Source organism: Parasteatoda tepidariorum, chromosome 8 (genome assembly GCF_982258835.1).
Source record: "Parasteatoda tepidariorum strain Cologne lab strain chromosome 8, Ptep-v5.0, whole genome shotgun sequence".
Lineage (NCBI taxonomy): Eukaryota > Metazoa > Arthropoda > Arachnida > Araneae > Theridiidae > Parasteatoda > Parasteatoda tepidariorum.
Window position 1 is genome coordinate 109,407,248 of NC_141762.1, and position 20,286 is coordinate 109,427,533.

Here is a 20,286-nt window from a genome sequence, read left to right on the forward strand (position 1 = left end):
AACCAACCAGTGAAGGAACACTACCCAATGAAGGAACACTACCCAATGAAGGAACACTACCCAATGAAGGAACACTTCATATATATTGATTAAAAATAAGAATTTGAAAGTTTTTCTTTAGATTGATTGGTAACAATAGCTAACTGCCAAACAATAGGAAGTCATCTAGCAATGTTTTGGATTACCTGGTCCAATAGACTTCTCCGGAAAATTTTTTGAATTTGTTATTATCTCTGCAACACCTTGTTTCTTTTAAAAAATTATAATCTGAGTGTTTGTATTTATATGTTTGAAGTGGATTTAATTACATGTAATAGTTTTATTTTTCTCACTGTGAAAAAGAGAATTCAAAATATAGTTATTGAAGTTGCGTTTTATTTTTTACTGAGATAAGGGGGTGTTTATTCACTGAATCACCAAACGATGAAAACCCAGTGAAGTAACAAGTGTTCCTTTACTGATTTTTTTTCTAAGTTAATGAAAATAAAAGATAAACTTTAATTTTCCTGTACCTTTAGTGATGTTCCGCATCAAAAGTAGGTTAAAAAGACGAAAAACAACTTCTAACCAGTGAGGGAACAGGCATGTTCCTTTACTGGGCATAGATTTCAAAGTGAATGAACAGTATGTGTTAATATGTTGACACTTTAATTTTCAATTCATGATTACAAAAAAAATTAAACATTTTCCAAGTATTTATATGTTATAATTTCAAGAATAGGCTTATTTTTAAATATTTGTATGGCTTATAAATTCATAAAGAGCATTAAAAAATAACCAAAATTAAGTGTTCCTTCACTGGGTCTTCTTACTACTTGTTATTTGAACCTCCATAACTTTAAAACAATATTATGTAAGTTCTCTACAACTTTTTTACATAATTTGCAATTAGTAACAAATATGTTGACACTGTCATTTAACTAAAATCTCGAATTTTGAAATTAATGTGATTCTTTAAGAGGCAAGCGAAGCTTAAGTGTTCCTTCACTGGTTAGTTACCCCATATATTACTCAGATAATCTTAAGAAAGTTGCTCTTTTAAAGAAAGATGTTGAAAAAATTTACTTTTTTTAAAATTATTTTTCAACTTTAGCATGATTAGCCCCAAGACATTATTATAGCATAATTTGTTTTTAGGATAATGCCTTATTTTGTTAACCACTTCCTTCCTCACTCCCGTGAAAATGACCGGGTGAGGTTTCGCCCTCTATATCTTGCTCCCGTGATATTTCCAGGCTGGAGTGTTCTGATGTAACGTGCCAATAAGAATAAAACTAATTCCTTTCTTATCCGGAAAACATTTTATTTCTCCTTTTGCACACCAGATGGCAGTACCAGGATATTTTTAAGGGTATTATCAAAAGAGATGCAAACAAAAAGAGATGTAGGAAGGAAACTCGGTACTACTGTCCAGATTGTGACGTTGGCCTCGGTGTCACATGCTTTGAAATTTATCAGACAAGAAAAAATTAATAATCTTTATTTATATTATACGTAAGTTTAATAAAATTCTTTTTTAATGTTTAAAACACAAATTTTTTAAGATTTTCCTTCCTTGCTGGAAAACCAACATTAAGTCACTGTAATCCTGAATGTTGGCTTTTCCTAAATATTTAATTTCTTAAAATTTCAAGCTAAAAGCGAATTAAAAATAAATATATATATTGTTCATACACATTTTTTTATATAATTTACAGGGATAAAAGAAATAGGAACTCTTATAACTGTTTTTTTGAAAATTAACGCGCCAAATTAACGGATTGAAAATTAACCGATCTTTAAGGGGTTAAACAGCAAATACTAAAACTCGACATTTGTAAAAAGATTCTGCAACAGTACCAATTTTAGAGTCATCATCTGATTTGTAAAAAAATGCAATAAAAAATGAGCAATTTTCGGGCTTATTTTTATTAAAAAAAATACGTGATGCGAAGGTTAACATACTCTTTACAGAACCTGTGAAAACCAATTTCTCTTATATTTCTTCATACGAGGATAAGAATGATATTGCTCCAAGGAACCTACTCAATATTTTCGTTGTTTCCTGAATTGAAATATGTTTGGACAAAACATATTATTCCTTGAAAGCTAAAACGAGAAAAAATTTAACTATTATTATTTATCTAAGCTTATTCTATTTTAAATAAATAGAATAAGCTTAGTTAAATAGTGCTGGTGCTAGGGGACATTCTATTTTTACATTCGACTTTTGAAATTTCAATTGTAAACGGAATTTTTTTATGTCCTTAAAAAATGTTAAGATTTGCAGTGAAAAAAAATTGGACTACATTCATTTTTTTAGAAAGTAATGATTAATTATGTATTATTTTTTCAATCTAAGAACCTGTGCCTATATCTTACGTAAAACTTATTGTAATATCGAGAGAAGAAATGAAATATACTGTGTTGCTAAAGAATATTCCCAAGAAACACAATCGAAAAAATAAAAACTTCATTGACTTAAAAATAATAGATGATAATAAAAAATAGACATGTTTTGAGCCTCCAATATTTAAAGTCACAAGTCATTTACGTCCGGCGAGTCTTGAAAATGGGCGCTTATATTTGAGCTCTCGAAACGTGTCGACTTTTATTTCTCTCTTCATATTTCATTTTAATATTTTAACAGGATTCATGTGATTTTTAAAAACGTTAGAGAACCGTAGTATAAATATTGTAACTTCAAATGCTATTTTTAACTTTAAAATTAAAATTTTGAGACCAGATATTTTGAGTTAATGAAATTTAATATTTCAACTTATAAGTTTTTGTGCCACCATTTCAGTATCTTAAAGATTTTACGAACTTAAAAAGAGAGTATCGTATCAGATAACAATGAAATAATAGTAGCGGTATTTGGTGATAAATGTAGCCTATCGTAATTGAAGAGCATGTGCTTTTTGCTAAATTTGCAAAGGTTATTTTCAAAATGTATCAAAACATCAAGATGCTATTTGCAAATGATTTTTATCCAAATGAAACCATCTAATCTAAATATTTGGCAACATGAAGAAATTTTTCAAACAATGAATCATCATACAATGTGCAACATATTACTTCAATATTTTATTCTTAAACATAACATATTTCAATGTTTTTAAAGTGCCACTTAACATTCAGCAATTTCTGGAGTTATGGAAAAAAGAAATATCGTAAATTATAAAAAAACCTTGTGAATGTGCATTAGAATTACAATACAATCTACATTTTATTTTTAAGGCATTTCTTTTTTGTTTCTCCAAACTTTCTTGCCTAGAAGACTCGATTAAAACTGTAAAAATGATTATCTCTAAAATTTTGTATATAGTTATAATAAGTTATGTAAATAAGACTTTAGTAAAAAATCCTTGTATAAATGAAGTAGAAGCAACATAAAAAAAATAACAAATAACGTCAGATAAAAAAATTCATGTATTCAAATTCTAAAAGTTTAAAAAATCATAAATAATTTATAAATCGATTCAAATTTTCTTCTCAAAGGAGATTAAATAGAAGAAGAAAAGATCTTAACTTTTTGGACATAAATCAGCTTGAAATTTGTCGATTGCCTAGAAACTTCGAGATATTTTCTATTAACTATTATTATCTAAACCTCTCCGAGCAATCACAGAACATTATTTTTTTTTATTTTGTAGTATTGAATTTAAGAATATTTTATTAATTATAATATATTAATTTAAGTATTTAAAATTAGAAGCGAATTAGAATAAGGTAAGACTAATACTATGTCTAGTATTAGTCTTACCTTAAAATATAAATTTGCGGCGGCGACTTTACGTGGCTCTTTTCTGGGCCTAATCAGACACCAAAACGTACTTCATTGTTCTTGGGAAATCGAATTATAAAATAATCAGATATTTAAAATTTGGCATCTCAGGAACAAATCTACCGATTTCGCACTGATTTTTCCGTGCATCGAGTCTAGATCTTATTAACGCTGCGCCACAGAGGCATTCTCATTGCGGACTTTAACGGACTCGAGAAGGATTTGCACCCATCAGAAGAAGGTGACAAATATGCTAATTACTTAGTCCAGACGATATTTTAAGTCACGAAACCAGACGTACTTTCTCTGAATAAACATGCGTCTTTTTTCGAGGGATTCTCTGATTCCTTCAAAAATAGGGGGTAGCCGTAATCTATGAAAAAGGGTCCCAATAGTTTGGTCAGAGGAGTGGTCAAAAATTTTTATTCCTTAATGTTAATTTTACTTTTTTCCTTGACTCGAGAATTTTTTAAGCGAATTGAAACATTTGTGCAAACAATTATAAAATTGGTATTAGATGCCCAGATCCGGACCATTACTTTGGCTACGTGGAGATTCACTATTTGGTATAAAGTCAACTGGAAAAAACTTAATGAAATTTATTTTTGTAGCTTAGAGTTTTCTTCTTCATCCAAACCCAACAATTTCACGCATTAGAAAAAAAAGAAATTCTTCATTTCAGAAATGCAAAGCTACCAATGCGTAACCTATTTTAAGAAATGCCAAACATGATTCAAACCAACCATTTCTTTATTATTTTATGAAAATGTAGCCTCCTATTTTAAAATGTTGCTACGACTAAAATTGCTACAATTGGTCGGTTCCTAAATTCTCTGACTGGGGATACCAGTTAGGGAATTTAGTAAGAATTTAGCCCAAACCAAAATTTTTGATGTTTTTTCATTGATGGAGCAACATAATCTTGATAGTAATCATCAATGATTCCATCATGAATCATTGTATTTTTTGATGGTAACCCACATAAGTAACTATCATGTAGGAATTCGGACTGATTTATGATGGTCCAACGTAAGAATAGCAACTTGTTTTGATGGTTTGTTCATCATCACGAGTTTCCATAGTATCTTAGAAATCAAATGTTGAAACGATCATGAACAACTATCCTCTTAATGTAGGAATTCGGACTGATTTATGATGGTCCAACATAAAAATAACCAAATTGTTTTGATGGTATATTCCTGAGAATCAACAAGAATTCCCATTAAACCATCATGGAAATGTATAGTTGAAACCATCATGGATTGTTGGTCCATGAGAGTCAAACTTCTCTTGATGGTTAACCATTATATTATTAAAGTAGCATTGTCCATCATTCCATGATGGAAGTGTGTTGGAATATCAAAAACCATAATGGAAAATGTTGCATGATGGTGACCATCAAGTGTGTTGGACCCTCATAAATCACTCTGAAACTAACATAAGCCATCACAAAATTTCGATGGAAGCATCAAGAATTTTGACTTGGTGTGATCATTGGAACCAAAAGATATTGATTATTTATTTAATTTCTGAACAGAATGGGGAGATTCTTAAAATCAGTTTTTATTTTTGCAGACTTTGAGGTCAGTGAATGGAACATTGATTCTCCTGGAGACGGACGAGACAACGACGGGCAACTACAAGTGTGAAGTGTCCGCAGATGCACCTTCCTTCCAGACTGTCTCAACGCATCGGAAACTTAGAGTAACAGGTCAGCATCATCACATTATTTCATTAAACAGGGTGTTTATAAAGTCCCGAACCCATTTTGATGTTTATTAACTAATGAAATAATAAAGATGGATTAAAGTTAATAACATAAATGGTTAGATAGACTCAAAAAGTTTCACGACCCATGTCAATGAGCTTCCACGTGTGCCCCCTTCATCACACGGTCACAAGTCGATAGTCAATTTCACGCCAGATAGCGGCAAGCATGCGGGCATCCACGGAGACTATTGCGGTTGTAATTATGGCTTTTAGGTCATCAATGTTCGACACGATCCTCCTGTAAACATTGTGCTTTATAAATCCCCAAAGAAAAAAGTTCCATGAATACCGTGAGACACAAAGGGATTCCCCAAAAGTTAATGTGTGGTGTGAACTAATGCACGACCGAGTCATTGGGCCTTTCTTTTTAACAGAAAAGACGGTCTCATCAATCGTATACTTAGACATGTTGGAAAACTTCGTATTTCCACAACTGGAAGAGCTTCAGCCACATGTCTTTTTGCAACAAGATGGTGCACCACCTCATTGGGGTGTCATCGTTCGTAGTTCTTTGAATAACAATTTTCCAGGAAGATGGATTGGGCGAGGAGGTCCAATTCCTTGGCTACCCAGATCACCTGATGTAACGCCGCTGGACTTTTTTCTTGGGGATTAATAAAGGACAATGTTTAAAGGAGGATCGTATCGAACATTAATGACCTAAAAGCCAGAATTACAACCTCAAAAGCCTCTGTGGATGCCGACATGCTTGCCGCTACCTGGCGTGAAATCGACTATCAACTTAATATTCTCCGTGCGACGAAGGGGGCACGCGTGGAAGTTCATTGACAAGGGTCATGAAACTTTTTGAGTCTATCCAACCATTTATGTTATTAATTTTAATCTATCTTTATTATTTTATGAGTTATTAAATATCAAAATGGGTCCGGGAATTTATAAACACCCGGTATAACCCTCGTTAAACAGCCTACCCAATGTTTGGGTTTACTACTACTAATGTTCAACTATGAAGCCTTGTCATTTGGAACATAATCCAGAAGACAAGGTAACTTCCGGATCAAATATTGGGAATAATTTGCCTTCGCGGAGGACTTTATGATGGAACTAACCCGAATTTGCGTTGCATCGAAAGGATGACCACGAGACCCTCTCACGGTTAGTCTGACGGCAAGGGGACGCTAACCCATTATCCGTCTACCACAGTGGATATTTCAGAGTTCATATCCTCCAGCCACCACTAGGATTCGAACCCGATTCAACTCATTGGAAGGCGAACGCTCTATCCTCCAAGCCATCGTGGCTCAGAGCATCACATTAGAGAGATTTTGCATGACCTTTATATTACATAAAATTTTTCTGCCTTAGCAATTTTGTGATATGTAGGGAAATTTTCGCTCATGCGCTACAATGCTCCAATAGCATCTCGGAAAAAAGTAGCTTTATGCGTAATCTGCTATGTAACTGGAAAAAAAAGGGATTCCACGATAGATTTCGAGAAAAGCGACTCGGTAACTGTTTTCTCTTCCTCTCAAAATTGAAGTAGATAAAATAAATATAGATTTTTGTAAGCAAAATTGTAATATTCAGCTTTTGCCAACTATCTAAATTTTGTTGTCACTTTTTCTATTGCATGTCAGAAATCTGCTTCAGGCAGCGAAGAAAATGTTGCAGATTTTCTGTCATAGGTGGCTGAGGTTGTGTAGGGGGGTAAACAACAAAATGTTTAGCTCACAAAACAAATTACAAAAGCAAGAGAAACGTAATGAATTAATATACCCAAAAATCTAAAATGACATTCCGTTTGTTTTAAAAATGTTTCATAATTGGACGATCATTCAGGCTGGAAAATAATTTTCCTTAGTGACTTACTGTAAATAATTTATGGTTTATTAAATGGACCCTTAAATTATTTCAAATTATGATGGTAAAGACTTCATTTCGTCGATGTTAGTACAGTGTCTGGCCAAACTATTAGACCCACTATAAAATTCTTTGTAAAATCTTAATTATCAGGTGTTGCTATACAGCATTATTGTTTTTACGTGACTGAAACCGGTTTGCACTTGTTTACGTACGTGTATCAATGGGCTAAATTAGACGAAATTCGGCGAATTGGATAAATCAGATGATATATTATATAAATATAGATATAATATATCAGGTACTATATTAGTACTAGTGGGCTGAGTCGCCTGCTCGCTAACGCTCGCCAACCCCCGATAATTGCTATGCAATCTTATATGGTTTGCTTCGCTCACTACTAACTTAGGTACATAGCAAATGCAAAAAATTCTAAGAATTCATAACAATCATTCAAATCCATATAAAAACTTGTTTTAAAAAAAAAATTTCATCTTTTTAGTAAATACTAAGTCATTAAAATAAATTTGAATTCAAATAAATGACTTGTAATTCGTTAAACCTATTAGAAATGTGCTATAGCAGGGATGGCGAACCAATGGCACGCGTGCCATTTATGGCACCCGACAAAATATTTCGGGCACGCCTCCAATCACATTTGTTATTACACAAATGGTATTACACTATGAAGCATATGTAACAATTAAATTAAAATTCACAAAATAATAAACAATTATTAATAAAAAATTAACAATTAATGCTAAAAAAACAATTAATAACCATAAAAAATAAGGTAACAATAAATAACTAGCAAAAAAATTAACAGTCCTGCTTAAACTAACATCTTACAACCTAGTATAAGTTATTTGTCATCTAATCTGCAACAACAGAAGTCACACTCTGATGTTACTTTAAGTTGAATTACGCGTATAACTGAGACAGTGCAATTTTTTTTTTCAATGTAAATAAATAGTTTTGAGTTGATAGTATTTAGTATTAATATTTTCCCAATAATCACGAAGTCAAAATTATTTGACGGCACGTCTATGACCTCATCAAACAATTTTTTAGAAAAAATGGCACGTTGGTGTATAAAGGTTCGCCTCCCCTCTGCTATAGTATAATTCGTGATATAAATCAAAAATCGTCAAATAAATTCGTAATATATATAAATTCGTGAAAAAAAGCGCTTTCGACAAAATACTAAAATAGAGATCTATCGACGAAGACTACTCACTTCTGCCTAGCTTAATAGTACGCAGCTGCTGCTCTCTGGTTATTTCAGTTTCCGTTTTTAAAACCGCTATATGCTGAGCCACCTCAACTAGATTTGACACGTGACATTTTTAGTGGCAATCATGGGTCGATTTGCCGTGTAAGAGAAATAGTAACGTAAACAAAACAAAGCAAACGTTGCCACCGGCGGAAAAGAAATACAGTCAAAATTTGGGAGCCACGTAAGAGAATTATATATATTAGATATTATAATAAGTAGTCCAAATATTAGACTCACTGTCATATTTCAATAATTGCATATTTTGCACACGAGTTTATCGGCAATACTTTTATACTTAAGCAAACATGTAATGGATGTTTAATTCAGGAGATTTTTCATATACTTCCTATTTGTATTTATTTTTAACGTATTGTATAACAATGTTAACCCATGATACAAGGACGTAAACAAGTACAAATAGTGTCGTAAAAACAATAAAGCTGTACAGTATCACCTGATATTTAAGATTTTACATCAAATCTTTCAGTGGGTCTAATCATTTGGCTGTATATTTATACTAGTATAAGAAGGTTTCATAACACCAATGGCCTTTCTAAGAATTACACAGTATTAAAAAAAAATTAATTGAAGAATTCAGGAATGATATTCGATGTTCAGAATTCCATCTTTAGAGGAGAAACCGCTCCAAGCGTTGTTTATGTTCCCCTAACAGGTAAAAAATTCTTTTAAAACCCCAAAAGAGATGACTTGTTTTTACGATGAATAATGAAACGAAAATATTATTCCAACGTCAGAATATTGACTTGAATCAAACATTCTTTTTTCTTCATTATTCGAATAAAAAATCTCATTTCCGGAAGAAAAAAAAACAAATTTGTTAAAAAAAAAATTCAATTTTCAACTTACCAGGATAATATTCCATTGTAGCATCATAGTAACTGATTTTATATTTCACAAAATAACCTAACTCTTATGCAGTCACTTCGACAACGTATTGACAAACACTATTTAAAAAAAAAAATTTAAATCAATTCCAACGTAGGTCAACGAAGAAAACGTACATTTGAGTTACTTTTTATTAAATAATTTTAAAAAATTCCTCGAAATTTAATTCTAAACCTAATCTAAAATGAATGAATTAAATTTAATTAATGAGTGTGAATTAATATAATTGTATTAATATCAAGTGTCTCACACAATGAGTTTAAAAAAATTTATTTGAACTTGTATAGATGAATGAAAAGAAGAATATTAATGATTGAAAATTTGAACAAGATAAATAAATATATTAGGGGAGTGTGAATTAATATTAGGAATGTTAAAAAAAGGAGCGTGTTATCAGGTATATCGTGAGTAGTATGCGTTGCGATATATCGACGGAAGTGACGTCATCGTGGAAAGTCAAGGGGTGCTTATTTCTGTCCGCCTGTAAACCGGCAGTTTCTAATTTCTGGACGCCTTTAAATCGGAAGTTGCCCATTTCTGCCCGTTTATAAACCGGAAGTTGCTTATTTCTGCCCGTTTGTAGTGTTGGTTTCGGTTTCTGTTTTTAGTTTAGTTTCGTTTTTTAAATATTATTTTCAAAGTATTGCCATCCTTAAAAACTAATATTAAAAATAATAAGTGTTGCCACCCTCAAAAAACTAATAAATTAAATAATAAACAGAAACCGAAACTAAAATCGACACTACATTCGAGCAGAAACAAGCAAGTGGGCAAAAATAACCACACGGGAAGAAATAAGCAACTTCCGGTTTATAGGCGGGCAGAAATAAACAACTACCGGTTTATAGGCGTGCAGAAATAAGCAACTTCTGGTTTAGAGGCGGGTAGAAATAAGCACCCCTTTACTTTCCATGATGACGTCACTTCCGTCGGCTATATCGCGGCGCATGCTACTATCGTTGTATCTAAAAGTATGAATTGGGTTACGTGGACCACCCGTGCTACCACGTAATGTTCTTTATTGAATTTATCTGACACAGTGAATATAAAATTATGAAATATTTAAATACGCGCAATAATCTTTTTTTTCTGTTTAAATAGAGCTATAAGTTAGAAATGATCACTGGTGTTATTTTAAAAATATGCGAAAAACTGATTTGCTTATACAGTCAAACCCCGCTATAGTGAACCTGGGATATAGTGCACTCGGATGTAGTGAACTTTTTTAGCGGTCCCGTCCGTATTCCTATTTAAATAATGTTATTTTTAACGCTTATAGTGAACAGCTTAGAACTTGGAAACTCGGTTATAGTGGACTCAAATTTCATTTCTTTAAATATCTTTTTCAGTTCTCCATCTTTAAACTTGTAGGTGTTGGGACTGAAAATGAATGCATTCCTATAAAATGTGTCATATTACTCTCCTTTATGCTTATCACTTTTAACTATACTGTAATAAATGTCAAACAGATCATTTATCTTATACTCCCCCCTCCCTGACAAGCCTCGCTTTCTCTCTTTTCCCCAAGCTTGCTCTACAACTAGTTAACTTGGCCACCTGCTGAATTTTTGGAATTTTCTTATCTGTTCAAACCATATTCTTTACAAATCACCCCTTGACAATCAAAAAGGGGAACAATTTAACTCATTCTGCAGCTGCTCTCTTCATATTCTTACATTATCTATTTGAGACAAGATTTTTATTTCAAAAGCAGTGAAAATGGCAAATTCTCTTAAGAGAAAAGCGTTTTCGATAGACGACGAAGTTAAAATTGTAAAGCATATTGATGATGGAACCAATCAATCGAAACTGTGTAAGGAATTTTCCTTGTCAAAATCTACAGTTACTAATCGAAGTGCAATTCTTGCGGCATACGACAAAATCATGGTTTCATCGAAAAAACTGCGTGGAGCTGAAAGAGAAAACGTAGAAGATGCTTTGTTAAGATGGTTCGAAATCTTGTTCAAAATGTAAAAATCTTGCATTCTTTGCACATTGTAGATAAGAAAATTGATGAACTCAATTTAAAATCAAATTGTGTTCAATCAAAAATCACAAATTTTTTTCATAAAAAGTGAAAATAAAACTAATATTTAGCGACGTAATTACTTTTTCCATCAATTTTTGCTTTATTATCTGTTAATTAGTTAATAATTTTTTTAAATAACTTATGCAAAATTAATTGCAAAGCCAATTTTCAATCATTCAACTGTCTTATGCAAAAAATATTCTTCAAAAAATTTGGATATAGTGAACCATCGGTTATAGTGGACACATTACTGAGTCCGCAGACGGTTCACTATAGCGGGGTTCGACTGTAATAAAATTTAAAGCAATCACCAGTGATCAAATGCTTAACCCATCAGAAAATACCATTTCATTTTTCGCTCATCCCTATTTAATGAGTGAAATTAATATTTTAAAAAACAGTATTAAATTCTAGTGTCATCCACTACGAGTTTAAAACAAAATGCATTTGAACTTGAATAAAAAGTATTTTATGAAAGACAGAAAATTTGAAGAAGATAATAGGGAGAGTGGGAAACTAATAGTAGGAATTGAAAAAGAGATTTATGCAAACCTAGTTAAGTTTCAGTAATGCAGATTTAAAGAAAAAAAAATAGTGCGTCGAGTCCCTCCGCGCGGAAGAAGTTAAACTTCGCAACCTGCGACGTTAATTGTAGAACAATCAGCAGTGGTAGAAGGATCACTAGTTCTATTCAACGACTCTTTTTCCGTTCGCTTCCGTGCTCTGTAATCACGGTAATATTGTGCATTTTTCCCTCGTGGACCACTTGAACCAGTGGAAGTGCTTGTGGTTGGCTCATTGTCTCGCCCTGGAAAACGTATTTGTATTAATAATGTATGTGAATGCGTTATAATGTAATTTCAGAAGAGAAAACCTAACAATCAATTGATATTCACAAGAGACGTACCTTGACATAACCTTAAATCCGTCGCATTGTCCGTGGGATTGTTTTCACTCATTTTTTACAATTGTTATCCACTAAATTTGAAAATAAAAAATACTATCCTATTAAATTATCTGTGTATCAAAACAAACTAAAAAAATATTTATAGAGAAACAGTACTTTTATGACTTTTATGCTAGTGAGAAGCAAAACAATATGGAAATGAATGAGGGAAAACTGGATCCTACCACGTGATTTCCCGACCAATAAAAATGTAGTGTTAAACGTTTAACGCAACCTTGTTGGAAGTCGCATAAGAAGTATCACTTCAAAAATACATCGAGAATTTATTTAATATTTTATTATTTTTAACCCTTTCGCGTCGACTGTTACGTATTTTTAAAATATGTCGACTGTTCACAGCCGACACACCGGTCTCGTTCACTCTCGGCCGTCGTGTATTTGTGACAGCGTTCTGGAACTTTTTAAAAGCTCTCATTTCTGTCTGTAGATTAGACCTTCTACTCGAAATGAGAAACATATGACTCTCACTTGTATACGTTGTTTATGTTTGCATAAAAGCGAAGAAATAAGTACGCGTCGCAAGGTTTATGACGGCTCTTTAAAATAAGCAGGTGGTTAAATTTTCAGAATTATTGAAAAATTAAACGTTAGGAAGTCCCCTTTTTCCCCCCTTTCTTTTAATTAATTACAAATGTAGCGTAATTACCCCTACGAATATTAAACATCAATTCACTGGTATATAAGACATGCTAACTTGATTCAATCACGAGGTACCTTTTGATAGATGAAGGTTGACATGGTCTATAACTCCGCCCCCACACAAATTTAACGAGTCAAATCTGCATGTTTAACAATAAATTTAAACGTTAAAAAAAAAACAAAGTTAATGTCAGAAGATATCAAGTTATACACAAGTAGCGAACAAATTGTTTAAAAATATAATAAAACAAGAAAAAACTTCAGTAAATAAAGTATGTGAATAAAAAGTATATATAGTGAATGTCGTTTATCTACTTCACAGAATAATTATTGAAGGGCGCTTTCATATTTCGGTCATTTCGTATGTTTTATTTTTAGGCTTCACAGATTTAGGCTTCACAACAAAAAACTTCCGACCCTGGGATGCAGGCAATCACCAATACAAGCTCGCGTTTACAACTGAAAAGGGTTAATGGTCCAGTCATTTAGGTTACGTTAAAAATATTTTTGATGTTATACTTCTTATGCGACTTCCAACAAGGTTGCGTTAAACGTTTAACGCTACATTTGTATTGGTCGGGAAATCGCGTGGTAGGATCCAGTTTTCCCTCATTCATTTCCATATTCTTTTGGTTCTCACTAGCATAAAAATAATAAAAGTCATAGAAGTATTGTCTTTCTATAAATATTTTTTTAGTTTGATTTGATACACATATAATTTAATAGGATAGTATTTTTTATTTTCAAATTCAGTGGATAACAATTGTAAAAAATGAGTGAAAACAATCCCACGGACAATGCGACGGTTTTAAGGTTATGTCAAGGTACGTCTCTTGTGAATATCAATTGATTGTTAGGTTCTCTCTTTTGAAATTACATTATGACGCATTCACATACATTATTAATACAAATACATTTTCCATGGCGAGACGATGAGGCAACCACAAGCACTTCTACTGGTTCAAGAGGTCCACGAGGGAAAAATGCACAATATTACCGTAATTGCAGAGCACGGAAGCGAGCGGAGCAGGAAAAAGAGTCGTTGAATAGAACTAGTGAATTTTCTACGACTGCTGATTCTTCTACAATTAACGTCGCAGGTTGCGAAGTTTAACTTCTTCCGCGCGGAGGGACTCCACGCACTATTTTTTTTCCTTCCAATTGTGTTCCAATTGTGTCGTTATTTCCAATTGTGTCGTCATTTCAGGCATATTTTGTTGACCTCTCTTTCAGGGGCACCCTATTAGGTGGGCCAACGTTGCTCCCACAGTAAGGACAGATACTACAGAGAAGGAAAGAACATCCATGCCTTGACCGGGATTCGAACCCAGAACCTTTCTGATGCAAAGGCAGTTCCCTAACCCCTACACAGGCCGGTCGGCTACTAAAAATACAATATAATACTTATTTTACAATATTAAAAGTACAATATAATATATACCAACACTTTTTTTTTTAAAAAAAAGTTATTTTAGTGTAATATCACTTTCAGTTCTTAGCTAAGATTAGGATAATGCCTGAGAAAAAAAACAACAGGCAAAATGTTAAAGAAAAAATTATTTATTGTAATAAATTTACTCACACTTTGTCCTTCATTTACACAATACACAGTATTTCAATTGCGCACTTTTAAGTCAGTGTCATCAAGATTAAAAAAGTGTTATAAATAAAACAAAATAGAAGGGTAAAGAACCATTAAAATAAAGTCCTAGTACTGGAAAATCCGATCATTAGATCAAAAATTATGCAAAGTATTTCTAATACTCTTTTTTTTTTTCCTTCCGCATTAGGTTTATCACATTTAAGGCTAAAACATTTAATAAAGTTACGATGTCGCCAAAGGATCGCTCTATTTATACGATCGAAACTGTTCCGCAATTGAAAAAAAGAGGCGGAAATATTTCATCATGCCTCTTAACGTTTTCAGGGGATAAAAAAGAAGAAAGAAAAGTCGTCGTATTTATTTATGACATATCCATTTCATTAATTGAAAGGACAGCGTAACATTTGTCAAAAGGGATACATTCATAAATAAATAAGAATAAAAAAAACTACATTCGAGTAAGTCATAAAAAGATTTCAATTACACAACCGCCATTATCGATCGTAAGTGCCGTGCAGCGAAATCGGATATAAGATTTCGGAAATTTGAGATTATGAATAATAATTAAAGAGGTTATTTAATGTAACACACATTCTTTAATATATATATATATATATATATATATATATATATATATATATATATATATATATATATATATATATATATATATATATATATATATATATACCAATGCTTCTACTTTTGTTTTAATCAAGTTTTTACGAAAAGGTAAAATACCGGATGACAGATACGGGTGAAAACGCACAAAGTTTAAAAAAAAATATTAATGTTATCTTAATATTAATAAAAACTGACATTTCAGTTAAAATATCAGTAGATTTTCAGTGTACATTTCACACATAAAAACAGGTATTTAGCTATATATATATATATATATATATATATATATATATATATATATATATACATATATATATATATATATATATATTCTGCAATACTCCAGGCATATCTTGAATTTCTCCGGCAGCTACTGTGATTCTTGCAAACAGCTCCTCAGCATTGTCAACAGGGGTGTCACGAAACAGTGTTTTCATATGACTCTAGAAATAAAAATCAAGACAGGATAGGTCGGGTGACTGAGGAGGCCAACGCACTGGAAAGCTCGGTCGGAACTTTCGAACAACGCCATCTACCGCGTCAGGAAATCATTTCCGACCCCGAATTGCTATATGATTTCGAGTCATCAGGATGCCCCCTACCCCTCTTAGAAGTTCTGATACACTTAACTGAGACACCCTGTATATATAAGCCAGTTTAATACTTATACGAAAAACGTTTTCGTAAGGGATTAATAAAAAAGGAAATAATTAATAAATCGGTACGGAATGAAATCATTCTCAAAACTGGAAGTAACCTAACTGAGTAGAACCAATGCAATAAATAAAGCTTAAATAATAATAATGATTTTTTTTCTTAGCTTCTTGAAATTTTTATATTATTTGTTGAAATCTTTACATTATCAAATAAAGCAAAACATGTTTTCAAATGGCTATGCGTGGTATATATATATATATATATATATATATTTATATAGCACCGTGCGCTAAATAAAACGGACCAGCCTGAATAACTTTTGATCTAATGATCGTATCATGCTCTGCGATGTGATCTCAAATATGCTAATTAATAAGTACAGACGATATTTTACAAAATCAGACACAAAAACGTTCTTTCCCTGAATAAACATGCCTTTTCTTCAACGTATTCAGGTTTCTACCCCTCAAAATATAGGTGGTAGCTGCAATCTGGAAAATAGGGTCCCTGGAAAATAGCTAAGTTTAGACCCCTTGATGTTAATTTTACTTTTTGCGTGTTTCAGCCTTATATCAAGAACTTTATAAGCCAATTTTTCACGTTATTATAATGCACAATGTAAAGTATGATGTACTGTACAATGCAATGTATGGGTGTACAAAATAGGGTTGTTTGTACATGCAATGTATGCAGGTACGTAATTACACGTGATGTATAAATGTGCATGTGCAAAAATTATATGTATTTACAATGCAAATTACATTTTGCATGTATGCCAAATTCTTTAGCAGTCAAGAAAATGTGTTTTCACTGAGCAAGAGATGCAAAACATTGTTTTCTTATGTATATGAAATTTAACCATTAAACGAAGGTAAACATGAAACTATTATAAAATAATAGTCGAAAGAATTTTAAATTGTTTCTGGTTTTTCACGTCATTTGAGTGGATGTATTTTGAGATGATGAAATACAAAATTTGAGTGAAATCAGTTGAATAGTTCTTGAAAAATCGAATTTTAAATTTACTTCTTCTTCTTTCAAATTTGATTTCTTAAGAGCTGTTAAAACTATTTCTCTCAATTTTTTTTTTATTTTGCCATGTACCATTACATGCTTTAAAATGATGTAAAAAAACTTTTATCTGACTATTCAAAATTGTCTCGACTATTACTTAATAAAATAATAAAAAAAAGATAAAATATTTACTAAAAAATTTTTTTTTGCGTGGAATTATTTTTGAATAAACGAATTTTATAATTGTGTGCAAAAAAGTTTTCAATGCGCAGTTCGAGAGTTTTTGCGAAATACGCAAAAATTAAAATTAACATTAAGGGGTCGGCTGTTCAACGACGGTTGTAAAATAAATTAAGATCTAACTTTTTTTTTATTTTGCCATAAGGATTATGGCAAAATAATCCTTATGGCAATCTTATGGAAAAGTAAGGCCCGGATTTTGATGACATTTGTATTTTTTTTGCATTTTTGGACATTTTTTGTCTTTTAGAGCATTTTTTTAGATTTATAGGGCATTTTTCTTGAAACTTTGGGGCGTATTTTGCATTTTAATGCATTTTTTAAAGTTTTCTGTTAATTTTTTACAATTTTTATTATTTTTTATCAATTTTCATTATTACACTGTCTTCCAAACAGTAAAGAAAATCTATAGGATATTAACAGGTAAAGCAACATCTTTTCAAATTGAAGAAGAATTGTCAGTAAGTGAGACCGTCTTTTTCAAGTACACGCCTATAACATCAGTAGACGTTGAAAGAAGCTTCTCCTGGTATAAAAATTTACTTTCAGACAAGAGACGCTCGTTTACATTTCAAATTATCAAAAAACATTTAATAATCCACTGTAATTCTGATATTTAGTAATATTATGAGATGGAAGTTGTTATATCCATTAAAGTTTCTATACAAAATAAAATTATTTTGGTGTCAATATATTTTCCTTTTTTTTGTTATTTTAGGATATAAAACATATTTTTCAAACTTTAATGAGCGTAGAACAAGTATTGCATTGCTTTATATCTTTTAAATGACTCATAATAATTTTAAAGAGCAAAATATTTTTTAATTCAATATTTTTACTTTATTTAAGGCATTTTTTGTGCAATTTTTGCATTTTTAAGGGCATTTTTTGCACTTTTTAAGGGCATTAGTTGAGATTTTTTAGGTCATCAAAATCCGGGCTCTAATTATTAGAAAGAGATTTGTCTAAACAATCTTTCTTGAAGTAGGGTTAATTCCATTTTCTGGCCTAGATCAAGATTGCCAGCAGGAAAAAAAATTATTATTCATGCATCTTCTAATATTTCCAACCATGCTAAAAAAATATTGAAAGAATATTATTTATAGGATTAATTTTACGGAAAGAGAACACTTTTTTTCCATGCAAGTCAGACTAGTGGAGATTAAAAAAAAATTATAAATAAAACAATACAAACTGGTTTTATTGTAAATAAATTTTTTCAAATATGCAATCAGTTAAATTATGCTTAAAATAAATAACAATTAATTTTAAATAACTAAGAAAAAATCAATAATTAATGTAAGTTTTGAATGTGTTTTTTTCTTTTTCTATATTAGCTTCAGAAGTATCAGTTAATCCTTGTAGAAAAAATTAACACGCATATCGTGGGTGAACTCGTTATTCTGGACACAGGTCAAATGCGTAAGGACCCCTCAGACTTGTTTCTTAACTTGATTTTTCTTCCAATTCCTACTATTAGTTTATACTCTTCTTATATCTTGTTCAAATTTTCAATGGTTAATAAAATGCTTTTTATTCAATACATAGTTCAAATACATTTTTTTGAACTTGCACTTGATGTTAATACCGTTTTTTTTTCAAATATCAATTCATTCATTAAATTTTATTAATTAATTTTAGTCTCATATGGGAGAAAAAATTGTAATTAAATAGAGAGTAGCTGAAATAAAATTTGTCTTTGTTGTAATTAGAAATTGATTTTAAATATATATATATATATATATATATATATATATACAGTCGAACCTCGCTAACTCGAACCTCGATTTCTCGAATTTTTCGATATCTCGAAGAAAATAAAAATTCCCTTCAAATTTCCTATACATTCAATGTTAAAAAAAAACTTGATTTCACGAATTTTTTTTTCTAATTCCTCAATAACTCGAATTTTTTTTCCATAAATAGTGTAGATTTTTTTTTTCTAATATTAAAAAAATGTTCCAAAAAAATTAAAAATTTTAAGAATGGCTGACAAGGCATGGAATGATGTGTGTCTTCCTCTACGATAATGAATGGCTTTAAGAAGTCTGGATTCATTAAAGATCACGAAAGCAGTCAAACAATCAATATCGTTAATTCTGCTGAAAACTACACCGAAAATGATTGGAACAGATTGACCGAACTCCTGAAGCTTGATGACATGGAATTTCATGACTTTGTAAACGTCGATGATGCAGTAACAGTGTGTGGTCAGTGGGAGGACAATGATATCATCGCTCAAACGAAAGCTTCTATCTATCAGAACTAAAGCTTCGAACTATCAGAAGAAGAGGATGAGGAAATCGAAGATTTACCGCACAATGTTACTAACAAGCAAGCACTTTCTGCAGTGGACACTGTAAGGAGATTTACTGACAGGCAGCCGAATATGTCAGAGGAGACATTTGCCGACCAGTCTGTGTAGGGGGCAGGGAACTGTCCTTGCATCAGGAAGGTTCTGGGTTCGAATCCCGGGCAAGGCATGGATGTTTCTTTCCCTCTATCTGTGTTCTATGTCCTTTCTCCTTTGTGTGTGAATGTGACCCGCCCTATAAACGGGTTGTGGTAGTGTGACGTGGGCGACGCTGTTCCACCGCCGTGGCTTCGCCACAGGTGCCCACTGGGTAACGAAAAGAGAATTAGCAGTTCTGGCACTTTCTGTGGCCAATGGACAATAGCTCCAAGTGCCCGCCATTAAAAAAAAAAAAAAAAAAAAAAAAAAAAAAAAAAAAAAACATTTAAAGCTATAGTCCACTTAGAAAGTGTTACCGGCAAACTTTCTTACTCATCTCTAAAGCAAACAACTATTGAATCTTTTTTTAAATGAAAGTGTAAAAAGTGTTTTTGGAATAAATATGGAGTAGTAAATAAGGTATGTAAAGAGCATTTTTCTTTGTTCTAACATCGATAACATGCGATTTTCGATACCTCAAATTTTTTCTCTTCTCCCTTCAAGTTCGAGATATCGAGGTTT

General features: G+C 31.8%; 1 protein-coding gene across 1 annotated transcript in view; it reads left to right on the plus strand.

The window, feature by feature from the left end:
- LOC122270512 (uncharacterized) overlaps positions 1-20,286 on the plus strand; it is a 230,918-nt gene that overhangs the window by 188,101 nt on the left and 22,531 nt on the right. The window contains exon 3 of the mRNA XM_043048103.3: positions 5,342-5,477. Coding sequence (XP_042904037.1) covers positions 5,342-5,477 — 136 coding nt within the window. The remainder of the gene's footprint in view (positions 1-5,341; positions 5,478-20,286) is intronic.